General features: G+C 40.4%; 1 protein-coding gene across 2 annotated transcripts in view; it reads left to right on the plus strand.

The window, feature by feature from the left end:
- LOC115159081 (calmodulin-regulated spectrin-associated protein 1-B) overlaps positions 1-23,102 on the plus strand; it is a 167,902-nt gene that overhangs the window by 98,915 nt on the left and 45,885 nt on the right. For both annotated transcript variants that reach the window (XM_029708458.1, XM_029708457.1), the window contains exons 6-9: positions 748-889; positions 18,274-18,413; positions 20,528-20,624; positions 20,819-20,951. In XM_029708458.1, coding sequence (XP_029564318.1) covers positions 748-889; positions 18,274-18,413; positions 20,528-20,624; positions 20,819-20,951 — 512 coding nt within the window. The remainder of the gene's footprint in view (positions 1-747; positions 890-18,273; positions 18,414-20,527; positions 20,625-20,818; positions 20,952-23,102) is intronic.

Raw genomic sequence — 23,102 nt, forward strand, 5'->3', positions numbered from 1 at the left:
AGGCACAGTCAACTTCGTGTATGGTAACTTCTGACCCACTGGAATTGTGAATTATAAGTGAAATAATCTGTCTGTAAAGAATTTTTGGAAAAATTACCTGTGTCATGCACACAGTAGATGTCCTAACCGGCTTGCCAAAACTATAGTTAACAAGAAATTTGTGGAGTGGTTGAAGGAGTTTTATTGACTCCAATCTAAGTGTATGTAAACTTCCGACTTCAACTGTATATTGTCATTGGACCATAAATGTGAAAAAATCAAGATATGATTTTTAGGCCATACTGGTCTTATATCTCTACTCTTGTAGAAGAGCTTATTGTAAGGGTTGGTGTTATCTGTGTAGCTTACATAATGAATGTGATAGCTACTTACTCTCACTGATTCCTGGCTGTTGGTGTGGTGGTAGTTTTGTTGTTCTTGCTGTGCTCTTCTTGGCATGCAACTTCTGCTGATGACTTAACAAACTAACAAAGCAGAGCTCCTCAAATTACCTTCTAAGTCCGTGCAGAGAGGAGGATCGTGAACTCCACTGTCTCTGACCCAGGATAAACTCAGAGAGCTAAACAGAGCTATTTAAATCTGCTATGTCACTGGCAGGAGCAGGCTGCCAAGAAGACACCCACTACAGTGGTGTGTGCGTGTGCGTGCGTGCGTCTGTGCATTGTGTGTGAGAAGGACTGTTCATGCCACACAGGCTGACCCAGTCCTTGCCCCTGTCTGACCTCTGACCCATTTTTGTGTGTGTAGGTGCGATACCGTAGAGACCACCTCTCTGGCCGGCAGCTCCAGCACTTCCCCATGCTGGATGACCTCATGAAGGACATGTGTGATGGCGCCGCTCTGCTGTCAGTGGTGCACTTCTACTGCCCCGAATTTATGAGGCTAGAGGGTAGGTTGTCTTCTAACTGCCTTGAACTCATGAGTTCAGAGGTGTCAAGCATACCGGATCCGGCCTGCGAACCGATTCAATGCTGGTGGTTTGAGTAAAAAAATTATAACTCAATCTACATTTAAATTACTACAACCGAATAGGAACTGTGTAGAGATGATAATAGACCTACATGTATAAAGTCTCTTCACTTGAATCATCAAAGCGTCAAGCATTGAACATTTTAAAAAGGATGGTTAGAGGACAATTTTGTGCAAATTTTGACAGCAAGGAAGTATTGCCTATTTTCAGTGCGGCTCTCTGGACCTCGGTGAAAACCGAATGCGTCCCACGGGGAAAAATTAGTTACACACCCCTGGGCTAGAGGGTACCCAAAGGAGGACGGAAAATGGGTGTCCTCCGGCTACACCATGGTGCTACCTCAAAGAGTGCTGTTGAGGCTACTGTAGACCTTCATTGCAAAACAGTGTCTCAGCGAATAACTTTTTAAACTTCTCACTCTATTCTAAATATGCACCATTCTGGTTTTAGATCTGGACATAGCATTGTTTCAGCCACTATGCTTGTTTAATGTGATGTGGTAAATTGCCTAGATCATAAAAAACATTGTGCTGCCCTATTTATAGACCTTTCCAATGCATTTGACATTGTTGACCATTCCCTACTCATTCAAAAACTGTCTGAAATGGGCCTGGACAAGGAGTCTTCCAAATGGTTTAAGAGCCATCTGACAGACGGGACACTGTGTGCTTTCTGATGGTGTCAAGTCTGGTTTCCTCGATATTAAGAAAGGTGTACTGTATTAAATGCTGTACTATTAATCTGTATGCAGACGACACGGTTATGTATGCCATTGCACCGACTGTTGACCAAGCTATGTTAGAGCTGCAATCTGATTGTTGCATTACAGAAAGCCCTTGTTGATTTAAAACTTGTACTTAATGCAGGCAAAACAAATATATGTTCTCTAATTCACAGAAAAATCTCTCCGATGGGCTACATATTAAATAATCGGATGGCTCTCTCATCAAGCTGGTTCCCGCCTAGAAATATCTGGGCGTCTGGATTGATAAAGGTCTAACGTTTAAAAAAAAATATAATTGTGATGTGATAGTTAAAAAGCTAAGATTTAAAATGGGCTTCTTTTTTAGTAATAGATCTGGCCTCGCCATGAACAGAAGGAAGCAGATTGTACAGTCAACTTTCTTGACAGTTCTTGACTCTGGTGACACCATTTACCAGAAGTTGCCAAACGTCAGCCTCGAAACCTTAATGACTTGGAGAAGATCTGCAAAGAGGAGTGGGACAAAATCCCTCCTGAGATGTGTGCAAACCTGGTGGCCAACTACAAGAAACGTCTGACCTCTGTGATTGCCAACAAGGGTTTTGCCACCAAGTACTAAGTCATGTTTTGCAGAGGGGTCAAATACTTATTCCCCATATTAAAATGCAAATAATTTTATAACATTTTTGACATGCGTTTTTCAGGAATTTTTTGTTGTTATTCTGTCTCTCACTGTTCAAGTAAACCTACTTAAAATTATAGACTGATCATTTCTTTGTAAGTGGGCAAACGTACAAAATCAGCAGGGGATCAAATACTTTTTTCCCCCACTGTATATAGAAGTTGGATGGAAGAACACCCAGTGCTGCTTACCTGAGATGCCATCATCACAGTCCTTCTTCGTGGGTGTCCGCTATGACTTATTTTGTGTCGCAAAGAAAGGCTGAACAGTATTGGTTGTAGCCAAACTGACACTCAAATAATGGCTGACAAATGGAGAAGCATCATCCACACCTCCCACTAAAGCCCGCTCACAGCTGTGGGGTCAAAAGTGCAAACGAAGAACTAGTGTTTCAATCAACAAAATTCAAATGCAAAAAAAAAAAAAAGAATCACTGAAAGTAAAGGGGGCAGTCTAGCCAAAATGGGTTGTTGATAGCGAAATTCCATTTTTGTTTTGTTTTCAAATACAATTTTTGTTTTGTTTTCAAATACAATCAAAATAAACGTCCCTTTTTCAGGACCCCGTCTTTCAAAGATAATTCGTAAAAATCCAAATAACTTCACAGATCTTCATTGTAAAGGATTTAAACACTATTTCCCATGCTTGTTCAATGAACCATAAACAATTAATGAACATGCACCTGTGGAACGGTCAATAAGACACTAACAGTTTACAGACGGTAGGCAATTAAGGTCACAGTTATGAAAACTTGGGACACTAAAGGGGCCTTTCTACTGACTCTGAAAACACCAAAAGAAAGATGCCCAAGGTCCCTGCTCATCTGCGTGAACGTGCCTTAGGCATGCTGCAAGGAGGCATGAGTACTGCAGATGTGGCCAGGGCAATAAATTGCAATGTCCATACTGTGAGACGCCTAAGACAGCGCTACAGGGAGACAGGACGGACAGCTGATCGTCCTCGCAGTGGCAGACCACGTGTGATAACACCTGCACAGGATCGGTACATCTGAACATCACACCTGCGGGACAAGTACAGGATGGCAACAACAACTGCCCGAGTTACACCAGGAACCCACAATCCCTCCGTCAGTGCTTAGACTGTCCGCAATAGGCTGAGAGAGGCTGGACTGAGGGCTTGTAGGCCTGTTGTAAGGCAGGTTCTCACCAGACATCACCGGCAACAACGTTGCCTATGGGCACAAACCCACCGTCGCTGGACCAGACAGGACTGACAAAAAGTGCTCTTCACTGACGAGTCGCGATTTTGTCTCACCAGGGGTGATGGTCGGATTTGCATTTATCGCCGAAGGAATGAGCGTTACACCGAGGATTGTACTCTGGGGCGGGATCGATTTGGAGGTGGAGGGTCCGTCATGGTCTGGGGCGGTGTGTCACAGCATCATCGGACTGAGCTTGTTGTCATTGCAGGCAATCTCAACGCTGTGCGTTACAGGGAAGACCCCTCAAAGAGGTACCTTTCCTGCGGGCTCATCCTGACATGACCCTCCAGCATGACAATGCCACCAGCCATTCTGCTCGTTCTGTGCGTGATTTCCTCCAAGACAGGAATGTCAGTGTTCTGCCATGGCCAGCGAAAAGCCCGGATCTCAATTTCATTGAGCACATCTGGGACCTGTTGGATCGGAGGGTGAGGGCTAGGGCCATTCCCCCCAGAAATGACCGGGAACTTGCAGGTGCCTTGGTGGAACAGTGGGGTAACATCTCACAGCAAAAACTTGCAAATGTGGTGCAGTCCATGAGGAGGAGATGCACTGCAGTACTTAATGCAGCTGATGGCCACACCAGATACTGACTGTTACTTTTTATTTTGACCCCCCCTTTGTTCAGGGACACATTATTCAATTTCTGTTAGTCACATGTCTGTGGAACTTGTCCAGTTTATGTCTCAGTTGTTGAATCTTATTTTCATACAAATATTTACACATGTTAAGTTTACTGAAAATAAACGCAGTTGACAGTAAGAGGACGTTTCTTTGATCCTTTATATTGGGCAGACAGACCAGTTCCCTACCTCCTCCCGCTGCCACCTGCCTCCTCCATTTTTGGGGTAATTCTGTAATCAATTGGTTGTACTCTTGGATTGAGCAGACCTTCCCGTACAATTCTGATAACTCCATGAAAGACAACTCTACCATTCCAATTTACAATATATTTTTAGAACAAAATACCCTTTTCAAACATCTTTCCCATAAATACAGGTATTTTATCAACCAGCACATTTGAGTTCAGCCATAATATTTTTTGTAATATTTGTTCTATCTTTTCAGGAGGATGAAATTTACATTTTATCCAGCTCTGCATTGCTTGTTTGAAAAAGATTGATACTTTGAAAAAAAGTATCATTTTCAATTAATCGAAAATGAGACATGGCAATCTGCACAAAGGCCATTTTTAAACAGTGGATTAGCTTTTCTTAGTAATCTACTTGAGAACCATTTAGGGTTCAAGTAAAACTTTTGAATAAGTGAAGCTTTTAGAGAGGTTTCTCAACGCACCCAATTCATATTCATTATATAGATAGGCATGCTTTATTTTGTCTGGTTTAGCATCCCAGATAAAGCTAAATATTTTTTGCTCATATGATTTGAAAAACTTAGCACGAATCTACTGCCAATATTTGTCTATGGAGATTGCATGGCTGTGTGCAATTGCCATATACACCTGTCAGTAACGGGTGTGGCTGAAATAGCCAAATCCACTAATTTGAAGGGGTGTCCACATACTTCTATGTAATGTAGTGTATATGGAAACCATTTAATTTTTTAAAATATATATACATTTTTTAGGAACTCAGTCAGGGTCTCAACTTACTGTTGAGAGTTAGCATAGTAGAATACACAAGGTGCAATTTCTAAACTTGATTGTGCATCAGCAGTTCAAGCTCTCCCCATGCTTGTTCACGCTGCTCATTGGTAAGCGAATGCACCTTCTACCTGTCTACCTCCCGCTCGTATAGTGTATGTGCAGCCAGGTTCCATACAGTGAGCAAGTCCTCCGCTTTCACTCTGTTTGCCGTACTGGTGTGTGACTTGGGTGTGTGTTTGCCATTTCACTGGCTATGCTTGTCTTGGGATGCGGGTTGTGTTTGCGAACACACTGTGGCTCATAGCCAGCCTTTAGAAAATTCCTGTCTAGAGAGACACGGAAGCCCAGGTAGCCTATCTAGCCTGTAGTTTCAAATGGAGGTCACGAACAAACATTTTCAATGCTGAATGAGCTGTGTTTATTTTTGCTCTATTCTGGGACAAGGTGGACCATCCGGAATTTCAATGTAGCAAGGTTTGCTTGCAGAGGACTACAGGGGTGAAGTGCCTACTCTTAGCCAGCTTACACAAGCTACTGGGGAATCAACATCCGCCTACTTTCTCTTTCTCTTCTACTCCAGTAGCTGGAGGCCGCTCTGGCCTAGTGGGAGTGTCGCCGTCGAGTCATCTCCACAGCCGATTGGCCGGTGCTCTGCAGGGATCCCTCCCCAAAGGGGTCTCCCCCTTCCCCGGAGAATGGAGTTAGTATGATGCTTCTGGATGACTTAGGGTAGGAATAGGAACAGGAACATCCACTATCTACCAGCCATGGAGGCACGTCACTCGCCGTGGAAGTTGAAAGCGGCGGCCTTTGGCAATAGGGGCCTCCTTGGCGGTGGGAAGCACTGACCGGACACAGACTTCAAAGAGCTTCGCCACCCTGGATCCAGAGGTTCCGACGCCTTCATCCCTGGGGGTTTCCGCTTCGAGATTGGACCCAGAGGTACCTGCTCCTTTGTCCCCTGTTCTGTCTCCCTCTCCGGTGGCTTCTAAGCTGAATGAGGCTTTGTTGGTTATGGCTATCGGTTAAACAGGCCAAATCAAACTACTTCCTTAGCGCTAGGGCGGACTCTGTTAGTGATCCCTCGAAATTCAAAAAATCTGTTAATTCACTGAAGCCGAGTAATTCCTCTACTTCCCTGCCTAAGCAAGTAGTTTTAGACACATGTGTCATTAATCAGCATTTTATCTGAGCTGGTTTCTTAATTGGTATTTCTGGTCTTGGCCAGTCAGTTGACTGTGCTTCCCACATACAGCCTCCAGTTGCTTCAATGGATGATCAGCCAATCTCACGTGACTTTGGAAATGGTAGTCAGGGTTTTTCTTTTTGGCAACTCAGAAGTTCTTGCTGCCTTATTAGCTATTGACACCAAGAAGTCATTAGGGGCTGATAATTTGGACCCATCTTTGCTTAAGTATGCAGCATCCCTCATTGATGGCTCAGTAACACACTTTAAAAAAAATTAAACTTTAGTATCAGGAAGTATTCAAAATGTGTGGAAAGCAGCTTTTGTGCTGCCACTCCATAAAGGCGGGGATAGTAGTGATCCCGATAATTATCAATCCTTTTTCAGGCTCTTGTCTTGAGAAAATCCTAGAATCATTGGTCATCAAAGAGCTATGTTATTATCTATCTGTAAATGTTATTCTTAATGTTAATCTTTTTGCATTTTTTATTATTAACCCCTCCACCACACCCCATATACATTTTACATACATGGTACTTTTATATAAAGCATTCACATAAAAATAATACATTACCAAACATAAGCTCTTTAATCCCCCCCTCACCCACTCTCAGCCCATACCAGCTATCACCATAGACCACCCTCATTTGGTTTCCATTTGCCATATATTTTTCAATTGTGCTGTGATGTTTTACATACATTTTGAACCTTTCTAATCGTATAGTATCCACAGATTGTGAGCAAAAGATGAAAACCTTTCCTACAAGTATTATTATTAAATTATGTTATTTATTGACTGACTATGGCTTTCCAAATCGCACAACACTGCTATTTGTAAGGTACATTTTAAGTGCATGTTGTGATTTTTTTTTTAACCATTCCTGAACCTTTGACCAGAAACAAGCTACATAGGGGCAATACCAGAGTAAATGATCTATTGATTCTGTCTCTTCACAGCGAAATCTACAGAGCTGAGATTGTCGTATGCCCCATATATATAGCATTCTGTTGGCGGCAAGAATTTATATAATCATTTAAATTGAAAAACTTTAAGTGTTGAATCAAGTGTTGTTTTTTGTACCAGTTCATAAACCATGTGCCATGGAATCGGTACATCGAAAATCCTTCCCATTTACTTTGCAACCTGTACGGCGCAGCTGTCAACATTTTTGTCCTAAAATTAAACTGGTATATTTTTCTATGTATGCTAATTCCTTTCAGCCAATTTGTATCTTTAATATAAGGCAGGCAAACAAGTTCCCTACCTTCTCCCTTTTCCACTTGCCTCAATTTTTTTTGGTAATGCTGCAATCAGTTGGTTGTAAATTTGGATTGAGCAGATATTCCCATATATTTTAGATAGCTGCATATGTGTCAACTCCTCCATTTTCTGTTCATAATATCATTAATAAACGTAATACAATTTATTTAATTTTTTTCCATAAAGAATTATTTTTTATTAATCAATATATTTGAGTTTAACCATAACATTTGTTGTAATATTTGTTCTGTCTTTTCTGAAGGATAAAACTTAAATTGTAACCAGCTTTGCATGGCTTGTTTAAGTAAGGGTGATACTTTAGATTAAATGTATTTTTCAATTAGTCAAATGAGAAGTTGTAGTCTGTATATGCAATTTTTGTATTTTTTAAAAAATCTACTGGATAACCATTTTGGGTTTAAGTATAACTTATGTGTGAGTGAAGCCTTTAGTGAGAGGTTTAAAGCTTTAATATTTAATCATTATAGCCCCTCAAACTCATTCATTGTATAAATAGGCACGTTTAATTTTGTTCTGGCTTAGCATTCCAAATAAAATAAAATATTTTTTGCTATATGATTTAAAAAATGAGTCGTATATTATCTCCAATATATATCGTCCATGTAAAAAACCTGTCTGATCAGGATGAACAATTATTTGGTAGAACCTTTTTTATTCTATGTGCTATGCATTTCGCCAGGAGAGGCCTCCAGTTTTTAAATGGACTGGATCTTTATACTTACCACCTGCGTCCTGTTTTAGTATTAATGAAATCAGACCTTGTTGACTACCTGAAAGTCTACCATTTTTATAGTAATTAAAACATGCTAATAATGGATCTTTGCGTACATCAAAAAAGGTCTGTTTTTTTCCAGACTGAAAAGATGTTTAAAAAAGTTACTCTTCTGTAAGTTGGCCTTCACACAGATCTTTCTGTAAATTTGTTAATTTTACATTATTATTATTATGAAAGAAATCCTTACAGTTAACATTATTCAGTGTAAATGGAGGAGACTGAAAAGAAAGCATATGCTTAAAATATTTTCCTATTTCTTACAAAATATTATTTGGTGAATAATGGATGACTCCATTTGTAACAAGTTTCTGTAAATTATTTTTGGTAGCATTTCTATGTTGAAGATTGAAGAACAATTTTGCATTTTCCACAATTTTCCATCCAATTGGGTTTATTTTTGTAATACATTACACTTGATGGTTCTTGAATAAGTACCTCCATTTCTTTTAGTTTTTCCTCTAACCTATTTTTTGCCTCTATAATACAGTTCCCATTACGATCTACCTGCGTCATCAAAATGAGACCAAGGTGCAGCGGAGGATGTGTTCATCTTGAAAGACTTTAATGGACTAAATGAACACTTACAAAATACACCAAAAAACGACCAGCAACAGTTCTGTAAGGTTGTAAAACTAAACAGAAAACATTCGCCCACAAACCCCAAAGGAAAAACAGGCTGCCTATGTATGACTCTCAATCAGCAACAACGATCTACAGCTGTTCCTGATTGAGAGCCATACACGGCCGAAACAAAGTAATACACCAACATAGAAAACGGAACATAGAACGCCCACCCATGTCACACCCTGGCCTAACCAAAAATAGACAACAAAAAACCCTCTCAATGGCCAGGGCGTTATAATTAGTCTAATCTCTGTTGACCTAAACTGCTTTGGTTTTAATGATGACAATTGTATTGAATGGCCTCTAAAAGTGCCCCATACAATAGGGGATGTGCTGTACCTATGTTGTGCAAAGAAAAGTCAATTATGAATTATTTTGTCTTAGTTAAGAACAAATTGTCATCCAATAGGCTTTGATTAAATGTCCAATATCTCCGTCCACGTGGAAATTCTGAAAGAGTTATATGGAGGCCAATTAGATGGTGGTCCGATCGCATTCGGTCTCCTATTATTACTTTTTAAAACTTTTGATGCCAGCAAGAACGAGACTAGGAAGTAATCAAGATGGCTAGCTTGATTAAGCCTCCTCCGTGTATATCTCACGAGGTCAGGGTTTTTCGGCCTCCATGCCCTCCGCTAGTTCCAATATATCCATGATCTTCGTGATGTCCTTAAGTGCTTGAGGGTCATTTCCTTTACGATCTATTGAGGTACTTCAAACCTTATTATCTCCCACCATAATAATAGATTCATTCATTGCTTGTGAGCTCAATAGATTATTATATATATTTTCAAGGAAGTGTAGATCACCATTATTTGGCAAATATAGATTAATTAGCCAGATCTGTTTTTGTTCCAGTAGCATGCTAACAATCTGCTATTACAATTATAACTTGATATACTTATTTCACCCCTTACCTCAATGATACCCATGTTTCAATTATATTTACCACAACCAAAGTTTGTAAACTTACCATTAAAAAGCAAATGTCCTAATATTAAACCCCCCCCCCATATCTAGGTCTGTTGTCACTAAGACCATCAGACCATCTCCCTGACTCATGACACACCTTTGCGTCCTAAGGCAAACCCTTGGCTGCCAATTGGCGTAGGCCAGAGTGAAATATGGGCAGTCCCATGATAACATAAATATCTATGAGGGTGCTTTTTAAGAGAACTAACCAAATAACATGGAAAACAGTCAGGGGGAAAAAATAGTAACAATAATAGATAATATATAAATAATGCTGATATTTAGAAAGTCCTAGCAAGGCTATAAGCATGTCAGCCCAGCCTGCTTAGATCATTGGATTCAATGTTAATCTTAATGTTAATTCAGACCTAAACGCAGCACCACTACGGCACCATGCATGTTGTAAATTATATTGCAAATGCCTTAGATGGTAGAAAGAATTGTGCTGCGATGTTTGTAGACTTGATAAGGTTTTGGTACTGTAGACCATGTTATTCTGTTGAATAAGCTGTCCTCCATAGGGTACTGTAGACCATGTTATTATGTTGAATAAGCTGTCCTGATAGGGTACTGTAGACCATGTTATTCTGTTGAATACGCTGTCCTCCAAAGGGTACTGTAGACCATGTTATTCTGTTGAATAAGCTGTCCTGATAGGGTACTGTAGACCATGTTATTCTCTTGAAAAAGCTGTCCTGATAGGGTACTGTAGACCATGTTATTCTGTTGAATAAACTGTCCTGATAGGGTACTGTAGACCATGTTATTCTGTTGAATAAGCTGTCTTGATAGGGTACTGTAGACCATGTTATTCTGTTGATGAAGCTGTCCTCCATAGGGTAGTGTAGACCATGCTATTCTATTGAATAAGCTCTCCTCCATTGGGTACTGTAGACTGTTATTCTGTTGAAGAAGCTGTCCTCCATAGGGTACTGTAGACCATGTTATTCTGTTGAAAAAGCTATCCTGATAGGGTACTGTAGACCATGTTATTCTGTTGAAAAAGCTGTCCTGATAGGGTACTGTAGACCATGTTATTATGTTAAATGAGCTGTCCTCCATAGGGTTCTGTAGACCATGTTATTCTGTTGAATAAGCTGTCCTGATAGGGTTCATGTAGACCATGTTATTTTGCTGAATAAGCTGTCCTGATAGGGTACTGTAGACCATGTTATTCTGTTGAATAAGCTGTCCTCTATTGGGTACTGCAGACTATGTTATTCTGTTGATGAAGCTGTCCTGATAGGGTACTGTAGACCATGTTATTATGTTGATTAAGCTGTCCTGATAGGGTACTGTAGACCATGTTATTCTGTTAAATAAGCTGTCCTCCATAGGGTCCTGTAGACCATGTTATTCTGTTGAATAAGCTGTCCTGATAGGCTACTGTAGACCATGTTATTCTGTTGAATAAGCTGTTCTGATAGGGTACTCTAGACCATGTTTTTCTGCTGAATAAGCTGTCATGATAGGGTACTGTAGACCATGTTATTCTGTTGAATAAGCTGTCCTCTATTGGGTACTGCAGACCATGTTATTATGTCAAATGAGCTGTCCTCCATAGGGTTCTGTAGACCATGTTATTCTGTTGAATAAGCTGTCCTTCATAGGGTACTGTAGACCATGTTATTCTGTTAAATAAGCTGTCCTCCATAGGGTCCTGTAGACCATGTTATTCTGTTGAATAAGCTGTCCTGATAGGGTACTGTAGACCATGTTATTCTGTTGAATAAGCTGTCCTTCATAGGGTACTGTAGACCATGTTATTCTGTTAAATAAGCTGTCCTCCATAGGGTACTGTAGACCATGTTATTCTGTTGAATAAGCTGTCCTGATAGGGTACTGTAGACCATGTTGTTCTGTTGAGTAAGCCATCCTCCATAGGGTACTGTAGACCATGTTATTCTGTTGAATAAGCTATCCTCCATAGGCTACTGTAGACCATGTTATTCTGTTGAATAAGCTGTCCTCCATAGGGTACTTTAGACCATGTTATTCTGTTGAATAAACTGTCCTGATAGGGTACTGTAGACCATGTTATTCTGTTGAATAAGCTGTCCTCCATAGGGTACTGTAGACCATGTTATTCTGTTGAATAAGCTGTCCTGCATAGGGTACTGTAGACCATGTTATTCTTTTGAATAAGCTGTCCTGATAGGGTACTGTAGACCATGTTATTCTGTTGATGAAGCTGTCCTCCATAGGGTAGTGTAGACCATGTTATTCTGTTGAAGAAGCTGTCCTCCATAGGGTACTGTATACCAACAACTCCGAGATCTCTGAAATTAGATGTTCTGGACCCCCTTGGTCAGTCCAGAGAAATAAATAAATACATGTATTTTTCTTAATATGTTTTGTAATATTGTGTGTTGTATATGTTTGATGTATTTATGCTGGGCTCATCTGAAGAAGAGACCGTAGTCTAAGCATGACTGCCCTTTCAAAATAAAGGTTTAATATTAATATGTCACTCACTGACAGTCACTCCCATATCAGTAAAACAATGTAAGATTGGTAAATTAGTCTAGGCAGCTATCTAAACTTGTAGTAATCAAGGCCGAATTACCGAACGGGCACGCAGGGCACGTGCCCAGGGTCACTGGTCCAGGGGGCCCCAATTTGATTTTGTTAGTCTTACAGATATAATATTAACATGGCATAAGTCATGGCAAAATATGTAGAATTGCATGAAATAAGCTTTGAAGACTGAAAATGTCCCCCCCAACCCATAAAAAAATCTGTAGAATTGCAGGAAATGTGCTTTAAAACTGCACACAAAAAGTTATATAAAGCAAACATATTTATTTAAATGAAAGGTTCACCCATTTTGAATGTTATATTGTTTTTGTGCATCTCTGAGTTATGTTCTATCGATTCCCTGTGTAATTTCGTGTTTTCACGTGTAACTGAGTTATTTGCCTTCAAGCAGTCAGAAATCCGTCTGGTGTGACATAGGACTGTCATAAAGTCGCTCTGGAAGATAATAGGATCGCGAAAACATCTATCATACATGTCAGATTACAGTACTGGCCGATGTCATAACTCGGGAGAATGTCTTCTCTCGAATGGGCCATATTTTTGTGATATTCCTACCTTGAGAAATGTTTTATTTAATGGAGGGTCTAGCATATTTATTTTTCCTATTTGCATTGCATGGTGCCGTTGACAGATATGCTATAGAAAGGAGATAGGAATCCAATGAATGAAGGAACGTATAACCTTATCAAGGTCAGTCTATGTCGAGAAATGTGCCTTTTTTCCTCAAAAGTGCGTAATGACACGATTCCAAAGCTATACGATAATACAGATAGCAAGCTAATTATCTCAAATCTCTGAAAAGATTTATAATATTGTATATTTTGTTGACGAAATTTGTGCTAATGTTGGGTTTTTGAGCTAGCGCCCAATAGACTCCGATTCCCTCCTTCGTCCCAGAATGCACCGTGCGTCCCATTGCCGTAGCATGAGCAACGTTTCCCATCTCCTTAAAAGTATGTCTGCCGTTGCGAATATCAGACTCCACTCTGCAGGTAGAACATGGTTAGATTGTAGACTCCTAAATTGATAGTGCAGTTTAGGCAATTTTACATGCTGATATTGTGTGTAGCTACGTTTGCTAGCTAGCTAGTTACCTAACTAGCCAGCCAGCCAGCCCATAGAGAGAGCATTGCATTGTGGATTTTGTAGTCGACGTGAGCTGCTACAGATATCCACAATTATTTTTCATGTTGCTACCAACTTTATTATAATGCCAAAATGAAATGTGTTCACAAAAAAATATTGTTCTCACATAAATGTTATTTAACTCTTTAAATTAAAGGAATGAGTGGTTTCCTTTAACTTTTGATAATAAAATGTTTTTCTGCTAACAGATCCCTCTGTACGTATTAAATTATAAATTATATGTTTTAATCCCTGTGCTGAGTTAATGTGTAGCGGCTAATTGTATAGCTAATAGGCTATGTGTTTGTAGATTGATTTGTCAAATTATCAGTGACGAAAAATCTGCATACTAGGCCAAAATTCCTCGTCAGTCATCTGCAGTGTTGGGAACGTTCCTTTTAAAAGTAACGAATTACATTATGACAGACGCAATATCAACTTTACAATACTTAAAATATATATTTTGTTAAATTATTTCCTCAAGTAAATACATATATAAAACCAACTGGGCACAGTAAAAGGAGAGCTCAAATACAAGGTCAATTGGCTACCAATCTGTTTTACAGACAGATCCTGGGCAGGCAGATCCAGTAGTGCCCTTTCCTTTATGTTTATGGCGAAGATGGAGCTAGAGATTTCAATTCTTATCAACTGAGCCTAACCTGATCACCTAGCTACGTTGTTTGCTTTATTACCAGAGAATAAATGGAGCACTCACCTGAACCCGATGATCCTGTGTGTGTGTGCAAGTAGCGTCAGTCAAGATACAAGATCTGTCCTTTTCTTTTACCAATTCAAAATAATGTGAATACTTCCACGATGAAGGCTATTGTCTCTGCCATCTCGCTAGCTACCAAGCTATCTAGCTTCAAGTTACCCTGCCCAGCTACCCGCCACAACTTTTGTGCTGGAATAGAAAGAGCGCGACGAACGTATCCTAAGGGGAGGAATTTTAATTTTGCCAACAAAGAAAAGGTAAATGATATTGTAAAAGTAACTAGGTAACGGATTACATAAAAACAAATGCGTTAGGTTATTAGTTACCACAAAGTATTGAGTACTCTAAAGTCACCACCCCTGTCCTCGAGAGATTACAATATGTATGACAAGTAGAGGTCGACCGATTATGATTTTTCAACGCCGATACCGATTATTGGAGGACCCCAAAAAAAAGCTGATGCCGATTAAATCGGGCTATTTTTTTTTTTTACATTATTATTTATTTGTAATAATGACAATTACAACAATACCGAATGAACACTTATTTTAACTTAATATAATACATCAATAATATCAATTTAGCTTCAAATAAATAATGAAACATGTTCAATTTGATTTAAATAATGCAAAAACAAAGTGTTGGAGAAGAAAGTAAAAGTGCAATATGTGCCATGTAAAAAAGCTAACGTTTAAGTTCCTTGCTCAGAACATGAGAACATATGAAAGCTGGTGGTTCCTTTTAACGAGTCTTCAATATTCCCAGGTAAGATGTTTTAGGTTGTAGTTATTATAGGAATTATAGGACTATTTCTCTCTATACGATTTGTATTTCATATACCTTTGACTATTGGATGTTCTTATAGGCACTTTAGTATTGCCAGTGTAACAGTATAGCTTCCGTCCCTCTCCTCGCTCCTACCTGGGCTCGAACCAGGAACACATCGACAACAGCCACCCTCGAAGCACCGTTACCCATATAGAGGAAGGGGAAACAACTACTCCAAGTCTCAGAGCGAGTGACGTTTGAAACGCTATTAGCGCGCACCCGCTAACTAGCCAGCCATTTCAAAATGGCAAAACGCACGAAAGTGCTATTTTGAATGAATGCTTACGAGCCTGCTGCAGCCTACCATCGCTCAGTCAGACTGCTCTATCAAATCATAGACTTAATTATAACATAACACACAGGAACACGAGCCTTAGGTCATTAATATGGTCGAATCCGGAAACTATCATCTCGAAAACAAAACGTTATTCCTGTTACATTGCACAACCTTCAGTGTTATGTCATAATTACGTAAAATTTTGACAAATTACCCAAAGTGTTGCATATACCCTGACTGCGTGCAATGAACGCAAAATGACACAATTTAACCTGGTTAATATTGCCTGCTAACCTGGATTTCATTTAGCTAAATATGCAGGTTTAAAAATATATACTTCTGTGTATTGATGTTTATGGTTAGGTACAGTCGTGCAACGATTGTGCTTTTTTCGCAAATGCGCTTTTGTTAAATCATCCCCGTTTGGCGAAGTCGGCTGTCTTTGTTAGGAAGAAATAGTCTTCACAGTTCGCAACGAGCCAGGCGGCCCAAACTGCTGCATATACCCTGACTCTGTTTGCAAGAGAAGTGACACATTTTCCCTAGTTAAAATAAATTCATGTTAGCAGGCAATATTAACTAAATATGCAGGTTTAAAAATATATACTTGTGTATTGATTTTAAGAAAGGCATTGATGTTTATGGTTGGAGCAACGTGTACCTAAGCGATTATATGCAACGCAGGATAGGCTAGTTAACTACACATGGTTGATGATATTACTAGTTTAACTAGTGATTATGATTGATTGTTTTTTATAAGATAAGTTTAATGCTAGCTAGCAACTTACCTTAGCTTCTTACTGCATTTGAGTAACCTCGTGGAGTGCAATGTAAAGCAGGTGGTTAGAGCGTTGGACTAGAGGTTGCAAGGTTGAATCCCTGAGCTGACAAGGTAAAAATCTGTCTTTCTGCCCCTAAACAAGGCAGTTAACCCACCGTTCCTAGGCCGTCATTGAAAATGAGAATGTGTTCTTAACTGACTTGCCTAGTTAAATAAAGGTATAAACAAATAATAATAAATCGGCCAAATCGGCGTCCAAAAATACCGATTTCCGATTGTTATGAAAACGTGAAATCGGCCCCAATTAATCGGTCGACCTCTAATGACAAGGTTAGCTAATATAGCCTCTTTCTAACAGTGACGTAAAAATCAATCGCATGTATTTTATAAAGCCCTTTATACACTGCTCAAAAAATAAAGGGAACACTTAAACAACACAATGTAACTCCAAGTCAATCACACTTCTGTGAAATCAAACTGTCCACTTAGGAAGCAACACTGATTGACAATAAATTTCACATGCTGTTGTGCAAATGGAATAGACAACAGGTGGAAATTATAGTCAATTAGCAAGACACCCCCAATAAAGGAGTGGTTCTGCAGGTGGTGACCACAGACCACTTCTCAGTTCCTATGCTTCCTGGCTGATGTTTTGGTCACTTTTGAATGCTGGCGGTGCTTTCACTGTAGTGGTAGCATGAGACGGAGTCTACAACCCACACAAGTGGCTCAGGTAGTGCAGCTCATCCAGGATGGCACATCAATGCGAGCTGTGGCAATAAGGTTTGCTGTGTCTGTCAGCGTAGTGTCCAGAGCATGGAGGCGCTACCAGGAGACAGGCCAGTACATCAGGAGACGTGGAGGAGGCCGTAGGAGGGCAACAACCCAGCAGCAGGACCGCTACCTCCGCCTTTGTGCAAGGAGGAGCACTGCCAGAGCCCTGCAAAATGACCTCCAGCAGGCCACAAATGTGCATGTGTCTGCTCAAACGGTCAGAAACAGACTCCATGAGGGTGGTATGAGGGCCCGACGTCCACAGGTGGGGGTTGTGCTTACAGCCCAACACCGTGCAGGACGTTTGGCATTTGCCAGAGAACACCAAGATTGGCAAATTCGCCACTGGCGGCCTGTGCTCTTCACAGATGATAGCAGGTTCACACTGAGCACGTGACAGACGTGACAGAGTCTGGTGACGCCGTGGAGAACGTTCTGCTGCCTGCAACATCCTCCAGCATGACCGGTTTGGCGGTGGGTCAGTCATGGTGTAGGGTGGCATTTATTTGGGGGGCCGCACAGCCCTCCATGTGCTCGCCAGAGGTAGCCTGACTGCCATTAGGTACCGAGATGAGATCCTCCGACCCCTTGTGAGACCATATGCTGGTGCGGTTGGCCCTGGGTTCCTCCTAATGCAAGACAATGCTAGACCTCATGTGGCTGGAGTGTGTCAGCAGTTCCTGCAAGAGGAAGACATTGATGCTATGGACTGGCCCGCCTGTTCCCCAGACCTGAATCCAATTGAGCACATCTGGGACATCATGTCTTGCTCCATCCACCAACGCCACGTTGCACCACAGACTGTCCAGGAGTTGGCGGATGCTTTTGTCCAGGTCTGGGAGGAGATCCCTCAGGAGACCATCCGCCACCTCATCAGGAGCTTGCCCAGGCGTTGTAGGGAGGTCATACAGGCACGTGGAAGCCACACACACTACTGAGCCTCATTTTGACTTGTTTTAAGGACATTACATCAAAGTTGGATCAGCCTGTAGTGTGATTTTCCACTTTAATTTTGAGTGTGACTCCAAATACAGACCTCCATGGGTTGATAAATTGGATATCCATTGATTATTTTTGTGTGATTTTGTTGTCAGCACATTCAACTATGTAAAGAAAAAAGGTTTTAATAATATTATTTCATTCATTCAGATCTAAGATGTGTTATTTTAGTGTTCCCTTTATTTTTTTGAGCAGTATATGTGTCTTCCAGATATTTGCCTGAAAGTGGTGTCCTCCATAGCAGACAGCCTGTACAACATTCAGCTCTTGAGGGAGTTTTGTAATGAGTACCTGAACCGTAGCTTCCACCTGCGCCCAGAAGATGTGCTGTATGCTCCCCCAGTGCTGAAGGTGAGCCCCCATTCTACTACTTTACCTCAGTGGAGAAACAGAGGCTATCATTCTTTCTTGATTAGCCTCGCTCATTGCTTCTCATAGCGCATTGAAGGAGGAGGTCAGAGGGGGAGACCTCTTCCATTGTGTTTCAGAAGGAGGTGAGGAAGTGAGGAAATACAAATTGAGAAAGAGACCCTTTTGAATACTTTTAATGTACATCTCTACTCCCTCCCTTCTGTGATTCAAACTAAATAAGGGGTTCTATTACATGGCTTTAACCTATCCAATCCTATCAGAACATTGGCCAGTTCTATAAAGAGGGAAGTAGGATGCATCTTGAAAGCATTTGAACAGGACCTCAATGCACTACTAGCAGACATACCGGTAAATGCCAGAATAAAGGAAACACCAACATAAAGGGTCTTAATAGGGATTTGGGCCAGAACAGCTTCAATGCACATTGACACAGATTCTATCATCCCTCCAATAGAGTTCCATTCTTCCACAAGAAATTCCATAATTTTGTGTTTTGGGTCGTGGAAAACGCTGTCTCAATACACTATGTATCCCTCGTTTGCTTAACCTCTCTGGGCCAGTGGGACACTTGCGTCCCATCTACTCAACAGCCAGTGTAATCCCGTGGCGCGATATTCAAATACCTTAGAAATGCTATTACTTCAATTTCTCAAACATATGACTATTTTACACCATTTTAAAGACAAGACTCTCGTTAATCTAACCACACTGTCCGATTTCAAAAAGGCTTTACAACGAAAGCAAAACATTAGATTATGTCAGCAGAGTACCCAGCCAGAAATAATCAGACACCCATTTTTCAAGCTAGCATATAATGTCACATAAACCCAAACCACAGCTAAATGCAGCACTAACCTTTGATGATCTTCATCAGATGACAATCCTAGAACATTATGTTATACAATACATGCATGTTTTGTTCAATCAAGCTCATATTTATATCAAAAACCAGCTTTTTACATTAGCATGTGACTAGCATGTGACTAGCATTCCCACCGAACACTTCCGGTGAATTTACTAAATTACTCACGATAAACGTTCACAAAAAACATAACAATTATTTTAAGAATTATAGATACAGAACTCCTTTATGCACTCGCTATGTCCGATTTTAAAATAGCTTTTTCTGTGAAAGCACATTTTGCAATATTCTGAGTAGATAGCCCGGCCATCACAGGCTAGCTATTTTGACACCCACCAAGTGTGGTACTCACCAAACTCCGATTTACTATTAGAAAAGTTTGATTACCTTTGCTGTTCTTCGTCAGAATGCACTCCCAGGACTTCTACTTCAATAACAAATGTTGGTTTGGTCCCAAATAATCCATAGTTATATCCAAATAGCGGCGTTTTGTTCGTGCGTTCAAGACACTATCCGAAGGGTAAAGAAGGGTGACGCGCCCGACGCGTTTCGTGACAAAAAAATTCTAAATATTCCATTACCGTACTTCGAAGCATGTCAACCGCTGTTTAAAATCAATTTTTATGCAATTTTTCTCGTAAAAAAGCGATAATATTCCGACCGGGAGTCGTTGTTTTCGTTCAAAGAGAGAGAAAGTAAACATGGTGTCGGCTCGTGCACGCGCCTCCAGTCTCATTGTCCTCAGATCGACCACTTACAAAATGCGCTACTGTTTTTCAGCCAGGGCCTGCAAAGCCACCATTCATTGTTCTGGCGCCATCTGAGAGCCTATGGGAGCGTTAGAAAATGTCACGTCATGCCAGAGATCCCCTGTTTTGGTTAGAGATGATCAAGAAGGCCAATAAAAAGTCAGAGAGAGCGCTTCCTGTTTGGAATCTTCTCAGGTTTTGGCCTGCCAAATGAGCTCTGTTATACTCACAGACACCATTCAAACAGTTTTAAACTTTAGGGTGTTTTCTATCCAAATCAAACAATTATATGCATATTCTAGTTACTGGGCAGGAGTAGTAACCAGATTAAATCGGGTACGTTTTTTATCCGGCCGTGCAAATACTGCCCCCTATCCCCTACAGGTTCATTAAGTGTTTCCATTATTTTGGCAGTTACCAGTTATTTAACCACTCCCCGATGTTGTGGTGTTGACTCTGTTGTTTCTGACATCTTTCCAAAGCACAATGTCATGGTGTTCATCGCAGAGCTATTCTGGTGGTTTGAGATCCTCAAGCCCGACTTTGTCCAGCCCCGGAACTTGCAAGAAGTCAAAGACGGTACAGACATTGTATTTTTCTTATTATAATATATTATTTTACACTGTTGTATAATATGTGCTACTGCCTTTCATTCATCCAGAGCCAATGTTTTCATCAGATTTTTAGAATTTGACTTTGAGCCACTCATAAGAACACTAATCTATAAGGTTCCTCAGTGTTTTGGTTGACACTCTTTGCCATCAATCTCATAGTGAGGTCACTGCTGCAGCCCAAGAATTCCCGCCCCCATGTCTCCATCTCCAATGCTACCAAACGCAGCTTCCTGGCCACACCTGGCTTTCCTGACGACATAACAACGTCCCAAAGCCCAGATATCTGTAACAGGTACTACTTGAAACTCTGTTCACTTTTCTGTTTCTGTCTGTTTGTTATCTTAGTTTTCTGCTAGGATTGGAATGAGCCTTTGCTCACACGTGTGTGGGTGTGTGCGGGTGGGCGGGCGTGCGTACGGGCATGCTTGTGTGTGTCAGGGTTTCTGTTAGCTGGTAATTGCTGGCTTTTGGCCGATTTTGAAATAAATAAAATTGTAGCCGGCCAAATTGTCCAGAGCTGACCTGCTACTGAGGAGAGAGAGAAAACGAGAGAGGAGCCTCGGCCTAGGCTGCTGTTGATGGCGAAGTTGGAGGCCTTTTTCATTGAAGTAAAATATAGTGAAAAGCCTAAAAGGCAGGGCTTTAGACTGCGACCCTTTGACTTGGCTGTGAGAGTTCAAACATTTATCGGTTGCATCGGTGCGGGCTGCAGATTCAGATTCATTCACCTCACTAAAAACGGCCTATTTTATAGGAGGCTAAATCCATGATTTGGTCAAACAGTAAAGTACATTATCCTCATGATTCCTGTAATCAAAGTGTCTACATGCCGAAGTACCTGTTTCGCTGGGGCCTGCTGCTGCACTCTCTCCTTTTTGGGCTCCAGAGTGGCGCAGCGGTCTAAGGCACTGCATCTCAGTGCAAGAGGTGTCAATATAGTACCTGGTTCGAATCCAGGCAGTATCACATCCGGCTGTGATTGGGAGTCCCATAGGGCAGCTCACAACTGGCCCAGCGTCGTCCGGATTTGGCCGGAGTAGGCCATCATTATAAATAAGAATTTGTTCTTAATTAACTGACTTGCCTAGTTAAATAAAGGTTACATAAGAAAATATATTATACTATATATATATATATATATATACTATATACTACAGTTCAAAAGTTTGGGATCACTTAGAAATGTCCTTTTTTTTAAAAGAAAAAACATTTTTTGTCCATTTTAAAATAACATCAAATTGATCAGAAATACAGTGTAGACATTATTAATGTTGTGACTATTGTAGCTGGTAACGGCAGATTTTTAATGGAATATCTACATAGGCGTACAGAGGCCCATTATCAGCAAGCATCACTCTTGTATTCCAATGGCACGTTGTGTTAGCTAATCCACGTTCATCATCTAGAAGGCCAGCATTCCGTAGTCGCCTCTTCACTGTTGACATTGAGACTGGTGTTTTGCGGGTACTATTTAATGAAGCTGCCAGTTGAGGACTTGTGAAGCGTCTGTTTCTCAAACTAGACACACTAATGTACTTGTCCTCTTGCTCAGTTGTGCACCGGGGCCTCCCACTCATCTTTCTATTCTGGTTAGGGCCAGTTTGCGCTGTTCTGTGAAGGGAGTAGTACACAGCGTTGTACGAGATCTTCAGTTTCTTAGCAATTTCTCGCATGGAATAGCCATCATTTCTCTGAACAAGAATAGACTGATGAGTTTCAGAAGGAAGTTCTTTGTTGCTTGCCATTTTGAGCCTGTAATCGAACCCACAAATGCTGATGCTCCAGATACTCAACAGTTTTCAGCTGTGCTAACGTAATTGCAATAGAAATTATTTAGCCTTATATAATAATAAACTTGGATTAACTACAACATTGTGCCATTGGAACACAGGAGTGATGGTTGCTGATAGTGGGCCTCTGTACGCCTATATAGATATTCCATAAAAAATCTGCCGTTACCAGCTACAATAGTCATTTACAACATTAATAATGTCTACACTGTATTTCTGATCAATTTGATGTTATTTTAATGGATGAAAAAATTGCTTTTCTTTCAAAAACAAGGACATTTCTAAGTGACCCCAAACTTTTGAACGGTAGTGTATATATTTCCGAAATGTTCTTATACAATATCTGCTAGATACAGGACAAACACTTCAAAACCTGGTTTCTTATAGTTTATTTTTTCACTGTCTTTTTTGCCATTTAATCAATGTGTTTCTCTGGGCTATAGTAGTAAAGGCCAAATTCAATATTTAAAAAAATATATATTTTTTTTTTACCTAAGGAACCTAAAATTCAATCAAATAGCTAAATGATCCATAGTATGACTATCTTAAAACAATTCCATATGTCAGCTTCAAAACTTTTGTGAAGATTTAAACCGGTTCGCAAGTGTTTTTAATTCTGTTTTTTTTCAGCCAAATTAAGTTTCAACTGTAAT

The sequence above is a fragment of the Salmo trutta genome, chromosome 23, assembly GCF_901001165.1.
Source record: "Salmo trutta chromosome 23, fSalTru1.1, whole genome shotgun sequence".
In the NCBI taxonomy this organism is placed as follows: domain Eukaryota; kingdom Metazoa; phylum Chordata; class Actinopteri; order Salmoniformes; family Salmonidae; genus Salmo; species Salmo trutta.